Source organism: Stegodyphus dumicola, chromosome 4 (genome assembly GCF_044657685.1).
Source record: "Stegodyphus dumicola isolate Sdum_Otavi_A_Nest chromosome 4, ASM4465768v1".
NCBI classification, from domain to species: domain Eukaryota; kingdom Metazoa; phylum Arthropoda; class Arachnida; order Araneae; family Eresidae; genus Stegodyphus; species Stegodyphus dumicola.
In genome coordinates, this window is record NC_140771.1 from 107,536,546 (window position 1) to 107,563,095 (window position 26,550).

At 32.3% G+C, this 26,550-nt stretch overlaps 1 protein-coding gene across 1 annotated transcript in view; it reads left to right on the plus strand.

The window, feature by feature from the left end:
• The window catches only part of LOC118195892 (limulus clotting factor C-like), a 249,665-nt gene that overhangs the window by 149,200 nt on the left and 73,915 nt on the right, over nt 1-26,550 (plus strand). Inside the window, exon 3 of the mRNA XM_085815323.1 lies at nt 12,628-12,773. Coding sequence (XP_085671449.1) covers nt 12,628-12,773 — 146 coding nt within the window. The remainder of the gene's footprint in view (nt 1-12,627; nt 12,774-26,550) is intronic.

A 26,550-nucleotide genomic window follows, 5' to 3' on the forward strand; every position in this document is an offset into this window, starting at 1 on the left:
CTTATAATATCTCTCCCAAAAGCTTTGCTTCATTTGCTGTAATAATTCCTATCGTTTTAATAAAGTGGATTTGGGAATATTAAAAAAATCCTTTTCTGGAATGCTAGTAATAACATTCCCAGTTAAAAAATGTGATGGAGTCAAGGCGTCTAAATTAGCTATATCAGTGTGATTAGTTTTAGACAAGGGGTGTGAATTTAACACAGCTTCAGTTGGAGTTAGTAAAGTAGTTAATTCCTCAAATGTTAACATTGTCTTTCCTATCATTCTTTTCAAATGAAATTTTATGGATTTGATCCCTGACTCCCACAAACCACCAAAGTGGAGAGAAGCAGGTGGAATCATTTTCCATTTCATAGTATTTTAAGCCAAATAATTTAAAATCAATTCATAGCTGTTAAGTAAAATTAACAGAGTGTGCAATTCGGACAATTTTCTTTTTTCCCCAACAAAGTTTGTACCATTAATATAGCATTTTGTGGTCTTAAGGCACATTTCAAACATCATTGTGGTCTTAAGGCCATTTGTAACATTTCAAAATTACAGGACAGGCATAATCAATACCTGGGCTAAAAAATGTTCTCTCAAGTGTTGTTTTTTGTTTTGGCAAGTTTCCCATTAATTGATTATTAGATGATAATTTATATCAGTGACAAACAGTACATTTATGGATAAAAGAAGGAATAAGTTTCTTACCATTTACAATCCAATAGTTTTGCTTTAAAATGTTAGCTAGCAAACTGGGTCCTGCATGCATATAAGTTACATTATATTGATTAACAAGTAACAAGGCAATCCTATGTTGACCCGGGATAATTATGGGATGTTTAGCATTGAATGCCAAGTCAGAATTTTGCAGACGACCTCTCACCAGTAAAATACCATCATCATCTAGAAAAGGAAAAAGTGAGCTTAAAACAGTTTTAGGACTTAAAGATGAATTACTTTTCAGATCTTTTATATCTTTATGGAAGTGCACAAACTGGAACCAGTTAGTGGTCAACTTCATAGCTTCTTGCCTTCCATTAGATGAAGGTACTACTGCATGATTTTTTAACCTATTATCTTCAGGACCAAAGACCTGATCTTTGCACCTAGAAATAAATCTTAAGCATAAAGAATTACATTAACTATTTTAGATAAAAAAGAACAGTTCTGAAATAAATTATCCAGAGTATCAATTAGTCAAATAAGCTGTTGTACAAAAATTGATTTTGTCCTTTGTTCAGCTAAGACAGTTGCATCACTATTAGTCTCATTACTTATAGAATATCGTAGAGGCCACTTTGAACTGTCGAATGCTAAGAATGATGCTCGGTAGAAGTTTAGGATTGATTCCTCTGGAAGGAAGATCAGCAGGGTTCTGTTTCGACGAAATGTAGCTCCCCTGTTGATAGGGAATAGCATCTAATATTTATGAAGTCCTATTTGCCACAAAAATCTGCCATTTTCGAGGATAAGCTGCTAACCAACAAAAAACAACCTTAGAGTCAGTCAAAGCATGAAAAAAAATTTCGGTGGTGGAGAAAACCTTACGGACAGCTTTGATTAGTCTGGAAAGGAGCAGTGCACCTAGGAGTTCCAGTCTAGGTACAGACACTTGTTTGATGGGTGCGATTTTGGTTTTGGCAACCACCAAATTGACATCATTCCTGTTGTGAGATGTTGGATGAACACAGTAGATGACAGCAGCGTAAGCAGATTTTGACGCGTCACAAAAACCATGCAGATAGATGTAGTTTGAAGCCACCTCGAAATTTTAAGCTGAAAAAAAAAAAAAAAAAAAGAAATGCAAATATTAAATATACATCCACGCATTAAGACTCAAAATAAAGCATATTTTTATTTCCAGCGTGCGAGACTTGTCACTCGGAAAAATGAGGGAGAAAATTAGCGTTTTGAGAGTTTTTTTATTAATACCTCTGATTTTAGGTATTTTTTGGAGGGAAAAGTAGACGTCGACCTTTTCCAGGACCTAGAAAAGAATTGTAGAAAGTTTGGTGACGGTAGCTATAGTAGTGACTGAGTTACTCGTAAACAAATACATGTTAACATACATTCTTCTTTATATATTATATATATATATATATAGTATTAGTAATTTTCCTTTTACTTTATTTCATACGATATATGTTAAATTTCACTGTTTTGTCATCTGAGGGCAGATGGCGATGTCCCGGATGGCCGAATTATGTGGGAGCTGTAATTAAGTAAGATTATGTAAAAGCTCCATCTAGATGAGGGCGCGGTCAGACGAGAGCTGAGCGAAAAACGTGTCCAAAATGTTTTGAGAATTATTCTTTTCCCTTTTCTTTTCATTTTTATGTAAATAAATAAATCCTAGTTAGATTGAAAGTGATCTCTCGATAAATTGAGAAGTTCGAATGCCTAGTCAAAAGGAATATTGAATTTGCTTCGCTGATGTCTACAATATTTAGAAAAAAAGTGCTTTAAATCATCAGTGAATTACCGTTTAGAAATTCAGCATTACAGCGAGTTCAAGGTCGATCTGAGTTAGTGTTTGCAAGTATGTGCGACAGAAAATTATTTGCACTTCCGCTTTTTCAACAGCTCAAAAATTATTCCATTCGTGTGAATCTAGCTCAGGAACTAAATTATTGACTGTGCTGCGGATTCTATAGTTTTCATTTCAACTTTGGTTAAAATTTCTGCAATTTGTTTTGAGAAAATCTGAAATTCTTGTTCATTAAATTTTTCTAATTTTTCATTATTATGTGTGAACAAATTAAGTAACGAAATTTAAGCTACTTAAATTATTCATAGGGAAGGATATTAAGATTAGTTTTTATGTTTTTGAAATTTTGTTGAGAATTTTGAATACGAATTTTATAATTATTCTAAAAATAAAGATGTTAAAAATAAGTGAAATTAGTACAGATAAGTAATATGAAATTATGGTAAATGCATGTTAAAATTTGTGGGTTATTGTGTGTTAAGTATAGTATGATGAGGGTGTACTGGTTCCTTCAACAGAGGCCTGTAATTACCTCTGTACAGTTGTTCCTTTTACCCTCTTCATGCAAGATAATGTTGGAGGCTCTCATTTTATGGATGCATGTAAATTTTTTATATTATTATTATTATTATTATTATTATATTTTTTATTATGGAATGTATTAGTGCAGTTCTCAAAGGCCAGTTACCTTAATGCAAGGAACGGAGGCCTTTTCAAGTAACTGTCTAGGCACCCTGGGCCACCAGTGCAGAGAACACACTGGTTAGCTCAAGAGGACAGCCCTATTGATGGATATGGTTTGTTTAGAAGTATTGCGAGGCCTTCCAGTTGGTAAAATACAGTAATTGTAAATGAAAGATGATAACAGTGAAACCATAAATTCTGAAAATCTTAATCCTGTTATTTATGATGTTAAATTATAATTTATCAGTATAGAAATAAGTATCATAAGTATTTATGTGGATTACATTTAATTATAAGTAATGATTATGTAAATGTTTTATTTTGTGATATTCTGCGATAACAAGAACCTTCCCTGAAGAATTATGATTATGTGAACTCTCAAACAAAAAGACTTTTGGACTGAAATGCTGAAAAATTCAATAGGACTCTAAAAATTAAAAAATTATTAAAAAAAAATTGATATTTATAAATTATACTTTACAGGACAAAAATTTTATGATTTATGTTTTTTTTTTTTTACATTTGCTAGTGCTTTAACTCTTTATCTTTCAAAAGGCTTCTCTGTCGCTACGCCTTTTTCTTTTTGAAGGGGGGAATATGTAAGATAAAAATATATGAATCAAAATTATAGTTTAAACGATAAACATTAATTCTTCCTCTCTATTCTAAAATCGTAATAACTTCTCTGCATTGCGTCATTTCCAGATCACTCTATGGCCCGCACAGCTCTGATGACGTAATAATTGGGAACTGAAATTGCCAAATTGCAAACCAAAACTTTTCTCTTCGCGTGCTTCCATCTTTCATAACTACGTACTTCAGCTTTTGCCCTCTACTCTGCTAAGATGTAATTTCGCTGGCTTGCTTTCTATCTCAACAATATCAAAAATGTAAATCTTCTGTGGAAAGGCACGACTAGAGTGCCAAGTGATTGTGGCCACAAATATCAATTGGAAATAAAAATGGAATTAAAACTGCTTCGACTGCCAAGTTCTTTAAATACTACGCAATTAAAATTCTTCTTCAATATGGATCTAATCACGCATCGACAGTGTTCCGTTCTTCCTTTGTGCATTTATTATTACATATATATATAGTATTAGTAATTTTCCTTTTACTTTATTTCATACGATATATGTTAAATTTCACTGTTTTGTCATCTGAGGGCAGATGACGATGTCCCGGATGGCCGAATTATGTGGGAGCTGTAATTAAGTAAGATTATGTAAAAGCTCCATCTAGATGAGGGCGCGGTCAGACGAGAGCTGAGCGAAAAACGTGTCCAAAATGTTTTGAGAATTATTCTTTTCCCTTTTTTTTCATTTTTATGTAAATAAATAAATCCTAGTTTAACAATAATTTCATGAGTTGAAGTGACGCTTATCGTCAATTCTTTCCTATATTAGTTCTTTACTGCGCGTTTAAACTGAACTTCGGCTGTTTTGGAGTTTTAGTTGGCTCTTGCTAGGACGAGCACTGCTTGAGCGCAGGGAAATTTTAGTCAAGAACTGGAATGCTCGTTTCTGGGCATTTTGTTAGTATCTTTCTACAATCAAATTCAGGCAAGAGGTGTCTAGTTACATCATTTTGATTTCATTCTGTTACATATGCATGGGTTCGTAATGGATTGAATGCAGACAGAGCTGATGACGTCTGGATGAACTTTATTTTTCTAAAATCATTTTACAATTCTGAAACCTTTCATATAAAAATATTCGAACAGCTCTTCTCAAAATGACAATGCACAATCAGTAGTTACCACTTCAAACTACTAAGAGCACCACCGGGCAATAAAAAAATGTCTCAATCGTGTAAGCTCGCCCATTGAGCTCTCCATACTCTTAGTACTCTGAGCTAAACTTTGAACTCAGCTCTGAACTTAACTAGAAACTGCTACTCTCTCCGGTCTTATGCAATTTTTTTTCGGTCCACCGAGAAATTTACACTAGCTTAGATTACTCGAAATTGGTAGAGGACATACACAGTTACAATTACATAGGGCCGGATACAATTATAGTTACATAGGGATCGGACCAGTTACAATCATTCAGTGATCAGACCAAAATTAGTCGCCAAAACCATCACAAGCCTGGCAGTATCTCGCCAGTTTGACGGAATTTGTAACCCTTTTTTCCGGCGATTTTTCGCACTCTGAGACCTTTCATGTTATATTATGTAAGAGATACTATAATTTACATATAATCTCACTAAAATTATTTACATAGATACAAACCCCCATCCCAAGAACTGCCCATCCCGGGCAGTACAATCCCTGTACAGGAAGCCATACTTACAAGTAAAGAAAATCAATAATTAAACTAAATGCATGCCTCGAAAATCTAATCTAAATATTTTAAAATTTATGAAATACATACTACGTTACCAATATCAAATTTTATTTTACTGAAATAGAGGTTAATTCATTAACTATTTCTGCATATTTCGCAAATGCTCAATGCATCACGTTTCTGATTTATGCATTACATTGCTAATATCTACGCATCACTGGAACAATTTGTTTTTACAGTTTGTTGATGCTATAGCTAAACGAAAAGGCTGCTGTTTACCTCTTTTTGTTGTTCTGGTAATTATCTGCTTTCTATCACAGAATTACAATTCTGATCATATGCGAACCCTGCTAAAGATGCCCCGTAGAAACCCATAAAATTTTTTTATGGGGATTTGGCCTACGGGTAGACAGAAACCCGTACAACTGTACGGGTACCCGTAGGCCAAATCCCCGTAAAAACCCATAGAAAGAAACCCGTACAGTTGTACGGGTACCCGTAGGCCAAATACCCGTAAAAACCCATAAAAAGAAACCTGTACGGTTGTACGGGTACCCGTAGGCCAAATACCGGTAAAAACCCATAAAAAGAAACCCGTACGGTTGTACGGGTACCCATAGGCCAAATACCCGTAAAAACCCATAGAAAGAAACCTGCATGGCTGTACGGGTACCTGTAAGCCAAATACCTGTAAACAGAAACCTGTACAATTGTACGGATACGAGTAGGACAAATCTCTGTAGAAACCTGTAGAACTGTAGGCACTATAAACAAAATTCCAATAAAAACTCATAGCCAAAAATCAGAACTTTATATGCATATCCATTGGCCAAATTTCCACGGGTATTCATATACAGAATCCCTATAAAAAACAATACACAAAAATAGAACTGTAAATCAACTTTCCATAAAAATATAAACCAGCAGAAGTACATAATTAGCACTGAAATGTACAGAACTAAATGGCTGAGAAAGCATGTAAAGTAATTTTAAATAAAATTCAATGCAAATAAAAATTTTTAAATATCTAGAAGCCTACGAGTCCCTGTCCTTAATGCAGGTCAATATCTATAAACATATTACAAAGTATTTGTATAAATTCTCTTTACAAAATTTTAAACTACCTTAATATAATTTTGAAAATAAAATGAAGAGAAAGATAATACCCAAAGTCATGATTCACAACCATCGAATGATATATGTACATATATGTAAGAAAAATAAGGAATAAGCAAAAGATTAAATTAGCAGCATAAAATTAATTTTCCTTCTGTATTCTAAAAACAGTAATCTTTCTGCACTGCATCACTTCGAGATTAATTCATGTCATATGACTCTTACATAATTTGATGTTGTAAAAGGAATTAAAACTCAAACAGCCAATAGTAATTTTATAGCAGTATTAACTATCAAATACGTAACTATCAAATACGAGTAAAAATGCATCGAGAACCAAAATTAACTCAGTCTGAATTAAGATTTCACCCTTAACATAACGTATTTGCTTTTTACGCTTTGGCCTAGCTGGATTGCAGCCTGTCTACTCCTTGTTTCTTACTACACATTTATCAAAAATGTTAATTTTTGGAATAGGCATAAATAATGTGCCAACTTGTTTGTGGTTGCAACATATTTGCTGAAAGAAAAGTTGAATTAAATCTACCTCGACTGCCAAATTTCTTATTCATTGTGGATTGGAGTTTCAACATCTCTAAGCCGTCAAAATCTCTAAGCTGAAAGAAAAGTTGAATTAAATCTACCTCGACTGCCAAATTTCTTATTCATTGTGGATTGGAGTTTCAACATCTCTAAGCCGTCAAAATTCTTGCTGTTCATTACGGATTCAGCTGCTTGTATTCGACTACAGAATCTATTACATATATATATATATATATATACATATCATTTCATTTGATGGTTGCGAATCATTACTTTGACTGTATATATATTATTGATTTCATTATAAATATATAGATGTAGTATCTCACTGCATATATTTGTATTTCAGTTCTTTAATTGGGAAATTAAACAATTGTATTTAATCACATCAGCTTGTTTAACAATTTGATACCTAATGAGAAATGTATTGCCAAAGGATGGTACTTTCAAGCATCTGTTTAAATTTTAAGTTACCTACAATGCACTAAACCAAATTTAAAAACAAAATTAGAAGAAACCGAAATTTTCAGGAAAAGAAACATTATTAACAAGCAAGCAAAAAGAATACGGGACTTGCAAATTAGAAACTTAACATAGAGTTCAAATTTAGCATACTTGCTATCCCCTTAAAGCTCGCTTACCAATGATAGTAACACCCTGCAGCTTATTATGACATGCATACACATAGATGTTTTGCGTGGAAGAAAGGATGAATCCAGGAATATAATGGTGAAGAAATAATAATATACAAACACTGTGTCGACCCCTTATTACAATACTTTGAATGTTACCTGTATCTCTCAAAAGATAAATGAAACATGAAGATAACATATAATAAACTTAATAGTATCCAAAATACAATAAATTATATTGTAACAAAACGAATTTAAAAAAATTTACAAGTCTCAACAAATACCAATTCTTAACGCACAGTTCGGGAATTAAGGAAATATCTCATAGCGTATAATGTTTTATTCCGTATCTCACTTTTAGTGCTATACAATCTTCCACAGATTTTATATAAATAAAATCTATAATATAATGGGTATTTATACTATATGTAGTTCTTGATGTAAAAAAGATCAACTTTCGTACTGTAAAAATTCCATCTATGTGAATAAGTATGAATATACTCATATACACATAATTATACTAAATAACTAATTTAATGAAACTAAATTCCTATAGAAAAATGGGAAAGTGTAGAATCGCCCACTGCTTGGCGTGTTTTTAAGAATTGCACATACTCGGTATCCATGTACACATCGATGTATTTTCACTTAAAAAAAACATCCCAGAATTGCACAAAAATGTCATTGCGTACTCCTTTGACTTTATCCAGGTACACATCGACCTATTTTCACTTAAAAAGTCAAAAGAAAATTGACAAAAATCCAATTCTTTTTACTTTAGTAGAAAGTACTAAATAAATAAGTAGGCGATTATGCACTTTACCCGAAAAAATATATAAAAATACCATTTACCTATATATATTAATAATTTATTATTACACAAGGTTTTTCATATATCATCTCAAAGGAACATAAATTTAATTAAAGCGATGCATTATTGGAATAAATTTAGTCAGTGTTTTAGGTGTAAGTTATTTAGATTTCTATTGTAGAAAGAATTAGTTTAGAAAATGTATAGAAATATTATTTTGAACCATAAAAATTCTAATGAGTAAAATTTGAAGTACTGAAAAGGTAGCTAATGTTTTTGATAGTAGATTATATAATATAAAAATACCTCATGCTGAGCATTTTCTGAAATTACAATGCCAAATGAAATTTATATAGTGCAGTATTTAGCAATAATAACTTTTTGTAAACAAATGTAGCTATATTCGCTTAATTGTAATGACAGTAATTTTAACTGCATTTGTATAAGGCTGTACAGAAGATTTATTTATATGGGTTTTCACCCGCAGAGAGCAACCGGATTCTCTGTGGAAGTGCTTCCGAAAATAATGTTTAAATATTAATCTAACTATACTTGAAAGCAATGCTATAACAGTGCCCTTATAAGACTCATGATCCGAAAAGCTTTGGTTTTAATTGTCTCGTAAAAACTTTCAATTACCTCTGCAAAATTCATACCCACGTAAAAATTACTGCGCCGAAGTCAATTGATAATACAGCAAAACGTTCCTAAAACAACTCCACAATTCAAGATAATGACAGTTTCCTGTAGCCTGACAAAACTATGAGTGATTTTTAAAGTCCTGTTATTTAATTATTGTCCTGACAAATGTGCCATTACCAGAGCTGGTCATTTAAGAAAATAATCACTATGAGGTTTCAACTTAATGTAATTTTTTTCAAATAAATAATTCACTTTTTATACTCCCAAAACTAGTACATTTAATATTACATAAATCTTATTCGCAAATCTATTTCTATTTCAAAAGCAATTTATGAAAAACACATATGAAATTTTCTTCATCAAACAAATAATAATGAAAATGCATAAAAATGATTATATGTGTTTTAACAAAATAGCACAAAATATTTAATGTAAAAATGTGGTTCTAGTCTCATACTTGTAAAGAAAAATAGACCAAAAAGAAAAAACAATGTAAGCTACTATGATCATCTAAATTTTCACATAATTTTAGTAGTGGAAAAAAGATTCCTTAAGCTTGTATGTCTTGTCTACCCCATTCAATAAGTAATAAACATATTAAATATTTCAATGTTTATTTCATTAATAAAACTTACTTTTTTTGCTCGTGAAATATAATTAGTACATTTTTTAAAACGTAAAAATGTATTCTTTTTGCTCGGCCACATCACATTAGTCGAAAAATTGAAAATTGAATCATGCAAGATCATTTTTAAGTAAGGTATGCTCAAATTTATTAGTACATAATATTCAAATGATAAAGCATTTACATGAACAAGCTTTAAAAAAGTATTTCTAAACTGTAATCAAAAAAATAAATTTTCCAAAATACAATTTCAGTAGAATGCAAAAACTATATTTCTGCATCTGATCACTGAACCAAATTATCAAGTCTGAAATTATCACTTTTCAGTCTTTAAGCACATTGTTTTTCAGGATAAAAGTAAAGATGGAAAATCAATTACACGCTCAGAAACTCCATTTCACAACTAGTCAGTTATCAGCAACGTTCTCTTAAACATTAGACACGATTACACGTGCATGGCTTTAGTGGTATATTCATAGTCAGTGCTGGTATTTTATTATTTATTATTAATTTCTAAACAGTAAAACATAGTAAAATTTGTAATGCAGTAAAGCATAGTAAATAATATATTGCATTACTACAACTACGAAGAAAATAACACTACCATCGCACAAAATTAACTAGGGCGGCGCCATATTGCTTGTTTGGGAAACTTCTGAGAGTGGGGGAGGGAGGGGGAATTTTTTTCTTCACGTCAGCGTTAACAGAGAGAAAAGTTTTGCGATTGTGAATGAATTTGTTCGCGTTAAAGAGATGTTGGTTGATACCGTTGTTTATTTGTAATATCAGAAATGTAAGTCCTTATGTGTGTGTATTCAGAGAACCAACTCGTAGCAAAAACCACCTCCCTAAGACGACCGCCTCTGAAAGAAACCAGTATTTCTGAAAACATAAGTATACTTTGGCATTGAATATTCCCTCTGTAAGGCGACCATTCACAAACAAAATTCTGCTTGTGTGGCCGGTCGCCTTAGAGAGATTCATTCCGTAGATGCAATCTCCCTAAGACGACCACCTCTAAAAGATAACCGTATCTCTGAGAACGTGAGTATATATTGGTATTGAGCATCACCTCTCTAAGGCGACCACTTTCAAAGATGAATTTTTATTTGCGGCTGGTCGCCTTAGAGAGACCTCGTTGTGTGTGGTGTATATGATTACTGTTATTGTTTCGAAAAACAATTTTTAAATCAAATAAATAAGCATATTTAGTAAAAACCCTCTCTAAAACGACCACCTGCGTTTCCAGGTTTACTCTGATGGTCTTAAAGAGATCATATTTTCATTCTGTTAATTTTATTGTTTACAAGAATCTATTAACGTCAGATAAAAAAAAATAGCATAAACCCATATAAACCAACAGAAGATTTATTATTATATTGATACCAGTAAGAAAACCAGTAAAAGTCAATATAAACCTATACAAACCAGTACAAAGTTCTGCCATTGATGTTGGTTTATGGGTGTCAAGTGATACCAGTAAGAAAAACCCACAGAGATCAATAGAAACCAGTAAAAGTCAGTAGAGACCATCAAAAATTCTATAGGTACCAGTAAAAAGTTTTACTGGTTTCTATGGGTCATTTTGAAACCAGTAAGAAAAACCCACAGAGACCAACAGAAACCCAGTAAAAGTCAATAAAAACCCATAAAATCTTATGGGTACCCATAAAAAGTTTTACTGGTTTCTATGGGGCATTTTTAGCAGGGAAACTATAGCCATCAAAATTTGCCATAAAGATAGAAAGCATCTGTGTGAAAATCTGACTCAAAACTTTCCATTGAACTGACGCACAGGGCGTGTTAATGTGGTAGCTATACGTGTTAATGTGGTAGCTATACACGTGCTTCAGATTTCATATAAAGCGATTTTTTTTCCTTTGGCGCTTAAGTCTTTAATCTCTTATTCCTTTTTAATTTCCAGAATAGTCGCAACCGTATCACTGATACTGAGCAGGGCCGGATTAAGACCTTAAGAAGCCCTAAGCATTTAAAAGATTTTGCTGCCCCTAATACATTAACAGTAAATACAATGCCTGTTTTTCCCCTTACTTTCTTTCTCAGTCTTGAGTCAGCTGCCCCATACATTCCATTGTAAAACCGCAATGAAAAATTTTGGGGTGTCTTCCTTCTTTGAGTTCTTAAGCACTTATTTAGGGTGCTCGCTTTTCTTGAGTCCTTTTCGTAACGCCCTAAGCACAGGCTTATTTTACTTTAACAGTCATGATGCTGAGGCTGTGCAGTATCGTAATATACTGGAGAGCATGTACCGTTAACCGTGGATTTGAAACAGGCATGCAACCAAATTAGTTATCTAAATTTGGGAGAGTTCTAGGTTGTTGGCTGTGCAATATACATTACCGCAAAGCGCCGCCGTAATAGGCGAAAACGCGTTCATAATTGGCCTGTGTGTGGGAGGAACGAGTCATGATATTGATGTCTCTAGTCCCTGGAAAGGCAGACACATTAAGCATTTAAGAAACACGTAAAGAGACCTTGATGAGTTTGTCACCATTTCAGTATAAAAAACTTTGGTCTTGATTACGTGGTTTATTTTAAAATGTTTCTTGGAGATATGAATAACTGTGTGTGAAGTAAATTGGTAATTCCTTCGTGTGCCATAAAGAAAATAGAAGATTCTGAATTATGAAGGAACGATAGTACATTTGGAAGTATGTAGTAATACAAATTAAGAAAAATTTTAGCTATCTAAAAATAAAATTAAAATGATTGTTGATGAAATATCTTATTACCCGAATTTTATTGTTCTTCAAATTTAACAGTTTCAATTTATTTCGGTTTTCCTGTAGATGCCTATCAAGTTTTGACGGAAGTTCATGTTCTTGTGTTTTCGAAAATCCTCTGAGAAGTGAACTGGGATGGTTTAAGATGTGCAGGACAAAGAATATATCTAAACAACTTCGAAAGAAGAAAGTTCGAAAAAGGCAGCTTGCAAGTAAAAACTAGTTATCGTATTTTAAGTAACATAGTTTGTTCAAATCAAAGTAGATTTTACCTCGAATAAAGTATTTTTATAATTTAGTATATTATACAGTATATTTCTAATATTCCAATGAATTAACTCTGAAACTATGAAAAACAGGCAAGCGCAATTAAAGGTTTTAACGTTGCATGATGTAAATTCACGTAACTAATTCTAACATATATTATATTACATTTACATCAATCTGAACTGATTCAAAAAAATTCAGATGAGCGTTTATTGAAAGGCGGACTATTTAGCATCAAATTCCTTCTTAATTTACTTCACAAAAAATAGCTGGCAAATTAATAATGCTTTTTAAACTTTAATTCTAAAACCAAACTGATTGAAATTCATTCATTGCAGGTAAAATCAACTCAATAATAAAAGCGGGCTGTCATAAATTAATAAACATATTATATATTTATTCCTTTATAGATTTGGTACCATGTTTTAAGAATTAATATATGCTGTATTTCATCTTATTAATTAAATATACTTTATTGCTTCTTGAGCTGAAATTATGATAGTGGATATTAATAGAAAATGACATTCCTATTAATTTCTAAGAATCATATTTTAACTATATTTTCTGCGATATAGTTAAGTTAATTTTAACTATATAGGAGAATAACATTTCAGCTCATTTTCGAATGCATTTAAATGTTATTCCAGCTAAAAAGCTTAAAAATGTCATTTTCAATTTTTTTCTAAACGAATAAAGAGCTAAAAATCTAATGGTTAAAAATTAAGTATTTAAATTTCTTTACTTCAAATAAAGCAAAAATATTTTTAATTTCTCTTTTTTGAGTAAAAAAAATATTCTTCAGTTCATAAAGAACTTCAGATAAATGCCTTTATTCATTTCTCTTAATATCCAAGTTGAGGCTTTTGCTTGGAAACTAACCCGAATCCATATCACCGCATTTTTCTATAACTTTTACAAACAACTACTACTATAACTTTTCAAACAGCAGACAAACTTATTTTATTAATCTTAAAAATATTTTATTTGTCTACTACCTGCCTGACAAAAATTTCAAGAGCTACACCCAATAATAAGATTTACAAGTTTATTATTAATGAAATAATTTGTGCCTTCATGTGAAAATCTGTAGCAACGAATGCAGCAATCTTGCTTTTCTTTATTTTCTCTCTTGTAATTTTCTTTGCGCAAGATTTTATCTTCGAAGCATTTCAAAAGCACTTCTGTCAGAAATTTCTCGGATTGTTGTTGCTGCGAATTGCCTTGTTGAATATAGAAACAATGATAGTTCGTGATTATATTTCTTCGTCCTCGATCTTCCTTCATTTTTCTATTTAACGTTGAGTTTGAGCACAAATGTATTTTATGCGAGTTCGTTTTTAGACCAAAGGGACTTTGTCTCTGAGGGACTATTGTTTTCTTTTTTGCGATTTTGTGTCGAATCACTCTGAATGTCCGTTTCACTTTTCAAACTGTTGCCATAAAATATTATCGCCCTAAAGAAATTAAATAATGAAGAATCTGCATAAATGTATGTATGTTTCTCGCATTGTGATAAAACAACGGTACTTAGAGACATCAAATTTTGAATGACGTAATCCTTCTACGAATATGGGCATCTGGAAGCCCAAATTTGAAATTTGGAATTTGTTTTATTATCGATTTCATATTCTGTAAAATTTTAACGAATTTTTGATTAACAAACTCAACAATTTAAAAGCGAGCAATAGCAACACACAATACGGAGGAAAAAAATCTTTTTATCTCCAGCGCGCGGAACTGTGTATCGGAAATTCTAAAGATAGGCTCATTTTAAAATTATTTTGCGACATTGCTGTCGAAAACGCAATATTTAATAAATAAAGGTAACACACAAAATCTTAAAAAAACGCTCCTTTGGACGCAATTTAAAATCTGAAACTTTTCAGATTTTCTTTTTTATTGTCTTTAAAATTTTAGCTTTTTGTTTTGTTTCTCCTACGACTTAGACAATGAGTAGCAAGATATGTTCGTAACTAGTTTTGTATAAGAGTCGATAATTTTGCTGCTCAGATTCTTAATACATATTGCACGGGTTTTTTTTTGTGAGAGTAATTCGTAGTTGTTTTATCAGTTTACTTTCATTGATTCTTGAGAATACTGAGTTGAAAGTATTTTTAAAGGATTTAAATGAATAACTAAAGGCAATCCTTCTTTGGTTTTTCACGTCATGTACGCTTGCTCACGAGCTTTGAGCTCGCCAGCGCTGCTTATGTAAACCCAAATGCGGCTCCGCCAACAGGCAATGTCTTAGTTAAGACGAATAACTCTCAAGCCTCTGAACCTCTGACCGTTAATACCTGCACTGAGATGGATACCTCTGCTTCTCCAAAGCTTACTAAAGATGAACTTGTTCATAGTTCTCTTCAAATCTACGCTCTCAAAAATCGATACACCGAAACTCAACTGGAACTTATCCGTTTAGAAAGACAGAACCAGGATAATCCTGACAAGGACAGGATGCTAGCTCAGCTTCGCAACGAAGGTGAGAAAAACTTACTTTTCTTAAATCTGCTCAGTACGAGATTAGAAGTTAGCGTTTTTTCTCTTCCTGCCATCGAAGCAGAATTTATGACCAAAATGTCTAAACGTACTGATGAAAAATCACAAGCAAATACCCCTGCTCATTTACCTAGCTCAGCTAAAAATACTAACAGCAAAACCGAAAGTAAAAAACGCTTCAGATCAGTTGATTCATATTATCCCCCCCCCGAACACTTAGTTGCTAAGAAAGCACCAACTTCAACACCTAATGAAAATGTGCCTTTAACCCCTTTAAATTAATTTCAGAACTTAGAAAATAACCCTGAATCCAACGCGAATTCTTTCCCGCAGCCGTCCGATAATCAGCAGCCTAAAATTCAGCTACCGCCCCAGTTTCCAACTAAGCCTCGCTCTGGTTGGTTCTTTTTGCTTGAAAATTTAAGACGTCAAGCCCCCACCATCCAATCGAGGCAAGAAATTGATTTTCTTAGTCTCACAACTAATTCTGAAAATGACTATCGTACTTTAGTACGCTTTTTAGTTGAAAATCAAATAGAGTATCACATACTCTAAAATCGGAAAGACCCCTTAAAGTAGTTATACGAGGGCTTCCATCGAAAACACCGATCAGTGTCGTCCAGGCTGCCGTTGATGTATTTGGATTTAAAATTCACAAGATTTCCCAACTCAAAAGATGGAAGACGAAAATGCCAATGCCATTCTTCTTCCTTCAGATCCATAACAGTCTGAAAGCTGAGGAGATTTACCCCGCCACTGAACTCCTGGTAACCGAATTCAAGATAAGATCGAGCGTTCCCGTGAAAAGAAAGGCTCCTCACAGTGTTAGTACTGCCAGGGGTCTTTCACAGCTCAGAAGTTTGCCATCTGCCTCGACGATGTGTTCGCTGTGCCTGATCTCACCAAGCCCGTGTCTGCCCAAAACCATTCGAAGAACTTATGAAGTGTGATAACTGCTCTGGAGACCACACCGCCAACTGGCGTTTCTGTCCAAAATTTTCAAAATCTAAGAACTCTGCAACTAAACATGATACTCGACCCAGCTCGTATGCAACAGGCTGCCACCTTAGTTTTCCAAATTTTTCGGTCCCTCAAGGAGTCTATACGACTCAAAATTGCACCGAAATTCTTTTGACAATTTTTCAAATTTCAAATCAGCCTGGCATTGACTAAAGAAAGTTACTTTTAGCATTAAAAAACGCTCTGCCTCAGCTGCGAAGGGCTCTCTCTGGTGCTGATGCAGCTACTATATTTTTGAGAGCTCCAGTTTTCTGATTCCCCCATAGTAGTATTATCCTGATGTACTTTGGATAGAATTTTACTCTCTTTAGTGGCGATGGTGGCGATGCTGGCGATGGTGGCGATCGTGTCGATAGTGTCTATGGTGGCTATGGTGTCTATGATGTCGATGGAGTCGATAGTGGCGATGGTGTGTAAGGAAACTTGATGTCGGATGATATGTGCTGTGGAGTTGTTGTCGGAGCTGAGTTAAAATACGTAATAATTTCAGATTATTATGATTTTGAAATGTTTAGTCATGTCATATATTTTTTTCTGTGATTTTATGATCCTAATTTTATGAAACGAAAGATATACTTTTTATGATTTTGGTGTATATACATTGTTTACAGCTTTCTTGTGAGCATATTGGCATAATAAGACATACTTATATTTTCTATTCTTGGGAATGTTTTGGACAAATTGTTGATATGTGCATTGCTTGGCGTGCCAGTATGCACATAAACTATTTCAAATATCAAATTTATGTGCATACTGACACGAAAAGAAACGCATATTAATTGTAGACATTCGTTGGGAAAAAATATCGCTTTTTTTCTTCTGTATTTTCCTTTTCCATCTTCATGAAATCTTTCCTTATTCGCTCTGCAAAAGAAACATTTATTTTGATGTTTAAAAAATGGGAAGGGAAACAAAATTTGACTGATGCATATTGAATACATTTTTTTTAAAAATTTTGTACATATCATAGAAATATATTAAAAAATGAGCAAATGCGTGAGATTTTCGGATCATGTCGATGTGATCTATATCCCTGAAAATGAAGAACGAAGAGGTTTTTGGGAAATAGACGCTGAGAGTTTTCGTCAAAGAATTGCGGAATTTGAAATACTTTTTAATAGACATGTTTTGACATGCAGAAAGAAAAGAAGTGAAGAAATGTTCGAAAAAAAAGACTATATTAATAAGGCGTAACGATTAGATAACCTGATTTGACGAGTGCTTTTTAATTGATGAAGATGTCGAAAACAGAAATGAATTGGGAAAATTTTGGGAAGGAAAATGAACTAGCGAAGATATTATTAGAGATTTACAGAACATGGTGAATTGGACGACTATTTCAAAATATCAGAAATTAAGTGAAAGTTTTATTCTTGAATTTCAACACCTTGTGGATTGGGATAACATTTCAGCATATCAAACTTTATCTCAATCATTTATTGAAGCCCACCATGTCGTGAATTGGAAATTTATATCTAGATGTCAGTCTTTATCAGAAGATTTTATGGTTCAGTTTGCTTACAAAGTTGATTGGAAAGAAATTTCTCAGTATCAGGATTTGAGTGGAAAATTCATCAGAGATAATGCAGCAGTTTTGGATATGTCGCGTATTGCAAAATATCAAAAGCTGGATGAAGATACAATTGAGGAGCTAGAAGATGTCATTGACTGGAATCAAGTACTAATTCATCAAGAAATTTCAGAAGAGTTTATCTCAAGAAATATGCATAAAATATCTGAATGCAATGTAATACTAAACAAGCATTTTTCTGAAAATGTAATAAATACGTTATACAAGCGATTGGTTTTAAAATATTTAGCACATATTTGCAAGAAATTGTAAGGGGAAAAAATGATTTTTCTTGTGTTCTTTTAATATAATTTTCATGAAATGTTTGGAGAAGGTTCATTTGAGTTGTTGCTGTCGTAATAGAAAGACTATAAAAATGAAGTGGACGTTACAAGATCGAAAAAAAATAATCTTAATTTGTCTCAGTGTTTGTATCATAGAAATTCTAATATACATATGTTTAAACTGTGTGGAAAGACAGAAAGAAGAGGAACCAAAAGTAGATTTGAACAAAACATCTTGCATATATTCTGAACATGTTGGGAGAAGAATATTTCTACATATTTGTATTAAGGATGGAAAAAGGATATATGATTTACGTTACTTTTGGAGAAATGAAACTGATTATTTGAAACCCGAAATTATTGGAGTACAGTTAAACCAAAATGAATTTAAGAAAGTTTGTTATCAATGTAAACATGTAATCTAAAGAAAAAATAATAAAAAAGATATGGATAAATTGCAAAACTCTTGTGTTGTTTCTCTTTACTTTCTTCTATCTTTATTTATTTATTTTGAAAAAGCACACTTTTCATTCTACAGTAACATTTTTTTTTAAATTGTACGTTTATTTTTTTTTCTAAAAAATTCGAAAAACCATATACAATCAAATAGTCAATAAGGAATGAGGATCTGAAACATTTTTTTAAAAAAGAGAGAAATCCACAGCGATAAAAACACAGATATAACAACAAAAAATTTATTTATTCGAGGAACATTATGCGGAGATGAGATACATTGCCTTCCGTTGTTGTTAAACGGTATTAAAACAATTTATTAAAAATAAAACTTATAATTTATAAAAAAAAACACTGTTGAGAAGATGTTAAAGTTAAAACATCCAAGTTCGTGTTTGATTGTTGGTCCGAGTCAATCTGGAAAAACATCACTAGTTCGACAAATGATAAAAAATAATATCTTCGATATTCCGAAACAAAACATTAAGTGGTGTTATTCATATAGTGCACCGTGGTTTCTAGAAGAACCAAATATTGAATTTGTACACGGGTTGCCAGAAGTATATGAAAATGGAGATTTGATAATCATAGATGATTTAATGCATCGATTAAATGAAAAAATTGCAGATTTATTCCCAGCCGCATCTCATCATTGCAATATCAGTGTAATACTAATACTACAAAATTTATTTCCTCGTTTAAAAGTTATGAGAGACATCAGTCTTAATTCTCATTACATTATTTTATTTAAAAATGCAAGAAATATGAGTCAAATTAATTGTCTAGGAAGACAAATATATCCACGTAATTCACAATTTTTATTGGATGCTTATATAAAAGCTACTGCTGAACCATATAAATATTTAGTTATTGATTTACATCCCGAGACGGAGGAAGAGTATCGTCTGCGAGGGAATTTATTTCCTACTAATGAAGAAGTTTTTTGGATTTACCGTCCAAAATGAAAAAGAATTTGAAAAAGAACTATCATTTTCTACATGTGTTAGCCAAATCATTTCCTAATCAAAAACGAGCCTTACTGAGAATTGCAAATAACGCACAAATCGCTTCTTTGTGCGAAATTTGTTTAAACATTTTAGCTGGACATCTTCCTGTAAACGTAAAAAACTTCAAAAATATAAAAATATCGTGAGAAGATTGGCCAAACGAACGTCTTCGATTCAAAGTAAAAAAAGACTTTTAATAAATCAGACTGGTGGTTTTTTGCCGCTGATAGCTCCTGCTATCATTTCTGCTTTAGCTGGTATTGCTGGGAGTGCTATTGGTAAAAGAATATGAAGAAAAATTATTAACATATTGAACAAACATTATAAGCCAAAAAAAAATCATGATATACATTATTACAGTTTAAAAAAAGAAAAAGGATATCATGGCGAGAAAGGTAGCACTTATTCCTGAAGAGTTGGTTTCATCGTATCATTTGCACAAACCAGAAATTCGCATTGAGGACGATATTGAAACTTTGTTAGAGAGAAACAAATTACCAGATGATATGAAAGTAAAATTATTAAGTCAACTTATCACTCGCTATCAAAAAACTATTCATACGCCTGCAGATCCAGTGCGGGTAAGCATTACTAATGAACAACTACTAGATGATGAGAAGGAAGACAAAAAGAGACATTTGAAAGAGGATTACGACAACGATCCCAAGGTGAGAGATATTGTGGTTTCATCACCTCATCAGTATTCCAAATATGTACCGCTGATTGTTGAAAAACTTAAAACAAGACAATATTACTGGAATGAAAAGGGAGAATTCACCCATGATGGTATTCCTGTCAGAGGCAGCAGAGTAGCCGATTTCTTCTCTTACATGTTTCGAAATACAAAATCTCAAATTGAACCCGATCATTTTAGTGAATTTTTAAAAGCTATTAAAGAAATAAATATTCCTCTGTCTTGGATAGGAAATAAGAAATTAGTATCGAAGTTGCGCGAAACAAAAGCGAACTAACACAAGAGAAAAGCAGAAGTGAAGAAATTTTACAAGAATCGGAAAGTAGAATATTAAAAGGAAAGAAGACTCGAAGTCATCCTTCGCTTGTTGGACCCTATTCAAGAACATGGAAAGCTCACGATCAAAAAACGGAAAAGTGGCTAGAATTCTAGAAAAAATATATTATGATGTAAATAATACAGCAGCATTTGGGGGTGTATTACGTCTTTCAAAAACGAGTGGCATTCCCATAAAAAAGACTAAAGAATGGTTAATGACACAAGACAGTTGTACACTCCATAAACCGATAAGATACAAGTTTAAGAGAAGAAAAGTTTTATCTTTTGGAATTGGTGAACTGATCCAATGTGATTTAGTCGACATGTCAAAAGTATCTAGATACAATAAAGGTGTAAAATATCTTTTAACTGCGATAGATGTTTTCTCAAAATATGGCTATGCGATACCAATAAAATCTAAAAATGCTGATGCACTCGTTGAAGCTTTTAAAAAATTATTTAAGCAATTAAAGACAATAGTAAACTTGCAAACTGACGAAGGGAAAGAATTCTATAATAAAAAAGTACAAGCACTACTCAAAAAGAATAAGATACACCATTATTCCTCATATAGTGAGCATAAAGCTAGTGTTGTAGAAAGATTTAATCGTACTCTAAAATCTAAATTATATCGCATATTTACACATCGAAATTCCTATAAATATTTAGACATCTTAAAATCTGTTTTAAAAAGTTATAATGAAAGTGTGCACCGCAGTACCGGCTTTGCTCCTGCTGCAGTTACGTCTGAACTGGAACCTTAAATTTTTAAAAAATTATACAATTTTCAAATAGAGTCAGAATATAAGTTCAATATTGGTGATCAAGTGAGAATTTCGAAAGCAAAGAAGACATTTCGTCGTGGATATTTACCTAATTGGACTGATGAACTATTTACCATAGTTAAACGATATCCTTCGAATCCTCCTACATATGTGTTGAAAGATTTGAAAGAAGAAATTTTAAAAGGAAGGTTCTATGAGGAAGAGCTTCAGAAAGTGAACAAGCGATCAAGTGATTTTTGGCGAATAGAAAAGATTCTAAAAACGAAAGGAACAGGAGAAAACAAAGAATTCTATGTGAAGTGGAAAGGATTTGATCATCGTTTTAATTCTTGGGTAAAAGCATCATGGATGAAGCAGTAACTGATTTTTATGTTACCTTACCAAGCAATTCCAGCATAAAATATTTCCCACAAAACACTCAATCTTCATATCGTACCAAACTCTGCAAACCTCTTATTTTTAATGATAATAATTATGTTGTAGGACTTTCTGAGATATTCATTCGGCGAAATTGGTTTAACATTGGTGATGATAACAACAAATATTCTGTTTCTTTTAGAAATCTACTCAGTCTACTAAAACAAAACGTCGAAAAACACAGCATAAAGATGTTTTTCGCGATGGAATCCGTGTGCTTAAAAAGTGAACTGGATCTTTTTACATCTTCACCAACACAACTTGCCATTGAAGAATCCTCATTTTTAGAAATTCATCCTGTGGTCTCGCTGAATGATAAAACTCCGATAGAGTTTTATATAAGTGGAAATGGAGAGCATTATCTAGATTTGGCACATACTCTTATACATATACAGGCAAAGATTGTGAAAAAAAACGGACACGATTTAACAGAAACAGATGATGTTGCTCCGATCAATTATTTCCTAAACACTATGTTTTCCGAGTGCAGTGTTTACCTCAATGACAGACAAATTTCTTCACAGGGAAATCACGCATATCGTTCAATCCTCGAAAGTCTTTTATTTTCTTCTAAATCTAGCCAAGAGAATATGTTAACATCCTCATTGTTTTATAAAGATACGGCATCACAGCATAATGTATTTGGCAAAAATTCAACCAACTCAGGATACACGAAGCGACACAATTTGTGCTAAAAGCAATTTAATGGATTTAATAGGACCTCTTCATTTTGATTTAGCTACTCAACTGAAGCTACTGATTAATGGTGTTAACGTGCGCATCAAATTAGAACAAAACAAAGACATTTTTTCTTTGATGTCCAAAGACGACGAATTTAAAACTATGATTCATTCTGCAAAATTATACGTTCGTAAGGTAAACGTCTCACCTTCCGTTTTTCTGGCGCATGAAAAAACGTTAGAAAGTGGCGTGATTAAAATGCCAATACGTCGAATAGAAGTTAAGACCTTTGCTCTATCATATGGACTACAATCGACAACAATAGCGAATGCATTTATTGGGCAGCTACCAACGCGCATCATTTTAGGTTTTTTATCAAATGAAGCATATAACGGGAATGTTTCAAAAAATTCTTTTCAATTTTCTCATTATAATTTAAATTATCTCTGTATATTAAATGGGAGTCAAATGATTCCTTCTAAGCCTCTCCAACCTGATTTTCAACAGGATTGTTATGCAAGATGTTATATGAATCTTTTTACTGATTTAAACCGTTACCATAATTTTCAGAATATTAACATTAATTATGAGGAATATAAAAATGGATATACGCTTTATGTTTTTGATTTGACTCCTGATTATGCGGCAAGTGAATCACATACAAGCGTGAATAAAAATGAAAATATCGGAATCGATATAAAGTTTTCCCATAGTTTACCAGAGACAGTCACTTTATTGGCATTTGCAGAATATCGTAATGTCATAGAGATTGATAAATCTCGAAGTGTATTTACGGATTACTAAAAAAAAAAAAATATCTTGTGGCGAAAGGAGAAATGAATACGATAAGTTTGTGTAGCTTAGCTTGTAGTGATTTAAAAATCAAGGAACATTTTGGCGGAGTATATGCATCGGATATTTTACCTAAAGTAAAAAATCAATTTAGAAGCTTTGTAGTGAATTTAGATCCTCAAAATCTACCGGGCAGTCACTGGGTTGCTATTTATTTTAGAAACGATGAAGCGTATTATTTCGACAGCTATGGATTACCTCCATCAAATAAAAACATCCTGCGATTTTCGAATCAAAATTCTCAAAAAGTATTTTATAACAAGTTTTGCTTTCAGAATAATTTTTCTTCCTCGTGCGGTTACGTTACGCTTTATTTTTTATATCAGTATTCAAGAAATTTGACATTAAAGGATCTTAACAAAAGAAATACAAGAAAAAATGAAAAATTTATCAAACTATTCGTGAAGAAAAATTTTAAACTGAATAGATGTTGCCACCACACATTTCATTGGGGAAATCAACGTTGTACTGCGCTTATATATATGAGCAAAGCCACCAAACATTAGTTCATCGACAAAACATGGAACGTTACGGATATCTGTTGTTTGATTCCAATGGCACAGAATATTATTATGTGCATAATGTTTTATTTAAAGATATTACTAGCTGTATCAGGAATTCAATTGAAAATGAAATGATTGGAAAACGATGCTATTTTAAAATTTTGAACAATTCGGAAGTGATGAATCACATTCATGCTCATTCGAAAGCAAATGAATATGGATATTTACTACTACAACTCTCCTGCGATAAAATGTTATTGCATGACTCATCACTAAATTTGTTTAACAATTTATTTGACTGTGTGATGATGGGGAAACAAAATATACGCGGCGGTGAAGATGTTCCAGATACAGTTCCTTGCACTAAAAAGAAGATTGGATACTTCATCATCCTTCCCGACGACGAAGTTATTTGGGAACTTCATTTGTAAACAATTATTATGTTAAAAAAAAAAAAAAAAAACTATGTAATCTCTTTTTTTTTTCTGCAATAAATAAAAAAAGTATATTTAACAAAACATGTTTTTTACTCATTCTTATTTTATAATCACACAGACTAGATATTTTTAAAAATATACAAATTATACTATAAGTTTTATACCACATCTTTCCCCTCTGTCTGGCATACTCACGTTAAAAAGCATCTGATATATTTCGACAGATTGCACTTCATCGTGAATATGCAAGCCCTTGAGGGGCTTGCCTTCTTTTTTTTTCTTTTTTTCTTTTTTTACACTTTTATCGTAAAAACTAGTTTACATGAAAAAAGTAACTATACAAAGCAAAATACATAATAACAGAATATGAATAACATAAAATAATATGAAAAAACATAGCATTCAAAAATATACATACAAAAAATTATTAAAAAAACATATTGTGTGTAGCCTGTTTTTCACTGGAGTGGATAAAATCCATTGACAAATATATTGATTAGTTCTTTCGTAGTGAGATTCTTTCTTTTACATGATGTAAGAAATTCGGGGTCGAATAATCGACGTGGAACAACATTTCGTTGTTTTTTATATTCTAAGTAGAGGAAAAAAATACATGAAACAGTTTTTTCAATTTTCTTGAAATGACTGCTGTTTATATAAAAATAATTACATATTAAAATGTGTTTTCTATACATTCATCTTCTAAAAGCAGATTTTTATGATGACCATAGCAATTGGCATTTATGCTGTCTGCTTTTAAGAACTTCTTGTCGTAAAATGGCAAATGGCGACAATCCTACTTTGTTTTGAAGAACAGTGCATATATCATGCTTTTTGGAAGTAATTGTATATTGATACTGTCTCATTAATGTTTCATCATACAAAATCTTTTTATATGACTCAATGGTCAGATCTGCGACACTAGCTTTTTTAATTCCTTTTAACTTTTTTTTACATGTATTTCCGAAAGAGAATGCATACATTTTGCACTTTAACCCCACAAATTCTTTGATGGGTAAATTGTTTTCATTTTTCAAAAACCCTAATTTGCCTTTATTATTTATAATGATGTTTATTTATAATGATTAATTATTTATAATGATGTTTTTTTTAATGATGTTTTTCGAAATTACTACAATCTAAAATTTCATTGAAATACTTTTTCATGTCATTAAAAATATCGCGAGTTTCAATATTCATATATAATGAGTCAGTATCAGTATAAATCAATTCGCATTTATCATTGTATACTCTCTTAAAATACTTATAATATAAATTATACATAATGCAATTTCGACAATTCTAACACAGTGAAACCCACATAAATTGGTTTATCTAAACACAAATTTTGTTTTTTCATTTCATATAATGATAAATTTTCATTTATCACTTCAAAATAATCCAGTAAGGGACTTTGCAAGTATTTTTTGCTCTGAATTTCATTTAAGGCCGCTTTAACATTAACACGCTTTCTTACGTTTTGACATGTTTTGCCGTAAAAACTATTATTCACTTTTTTAAAGAAAGATTTTTCAAAATCATTTTCGGATGCCGTTCTTTTATCGTTATTAAAAGCTACTATATAGCTTTCTAACCATTTGCATTGGGAAAAAGCCAAAATCTTATGTATCTTTTGTAGAACAAGTCCTTGTTCAAGATAAAATTTTAAGTTCACATCTTTTTCGCATATGGAGACAACATGTCATATGTTACTGTTAAATGTTCTGGGGCCAACGGAAAATCATTGTGTATATCATGCAATTCAGGTGGATATAGGAGATCTACCTCTAAAATATATCCAACGCTTGAATTAGGATCGATGTTCAAAATATCGAAATGTCGTACTTCGTCGGTCGTCAACCATGTGAAATGTCCATATGGTAGCGACTGACTCATGACATATCCATACAAATTGTTAGCATCAAGTGCTAAAATATAATTATGGGGTTTGTATGGGTCATAATCTGAAGTATACGGATTATTAGCCACTACATGTCGCTTGCCTAATAAACAAATCCCCCCACGCATTTGTGATTCTATCCACATGTAATCGTTGGCATTGCTGAATAGCTGTAATTCTACTTTTGTATATTTCAATCCCGCATTCCATGTGAGATCCGCTCCTGTCACGAAATGGAGGGGATCCAAATTATAGTACGTCATGGACATTCGGCGAAAGGCCGAAAATATTTCGGCTAGTAG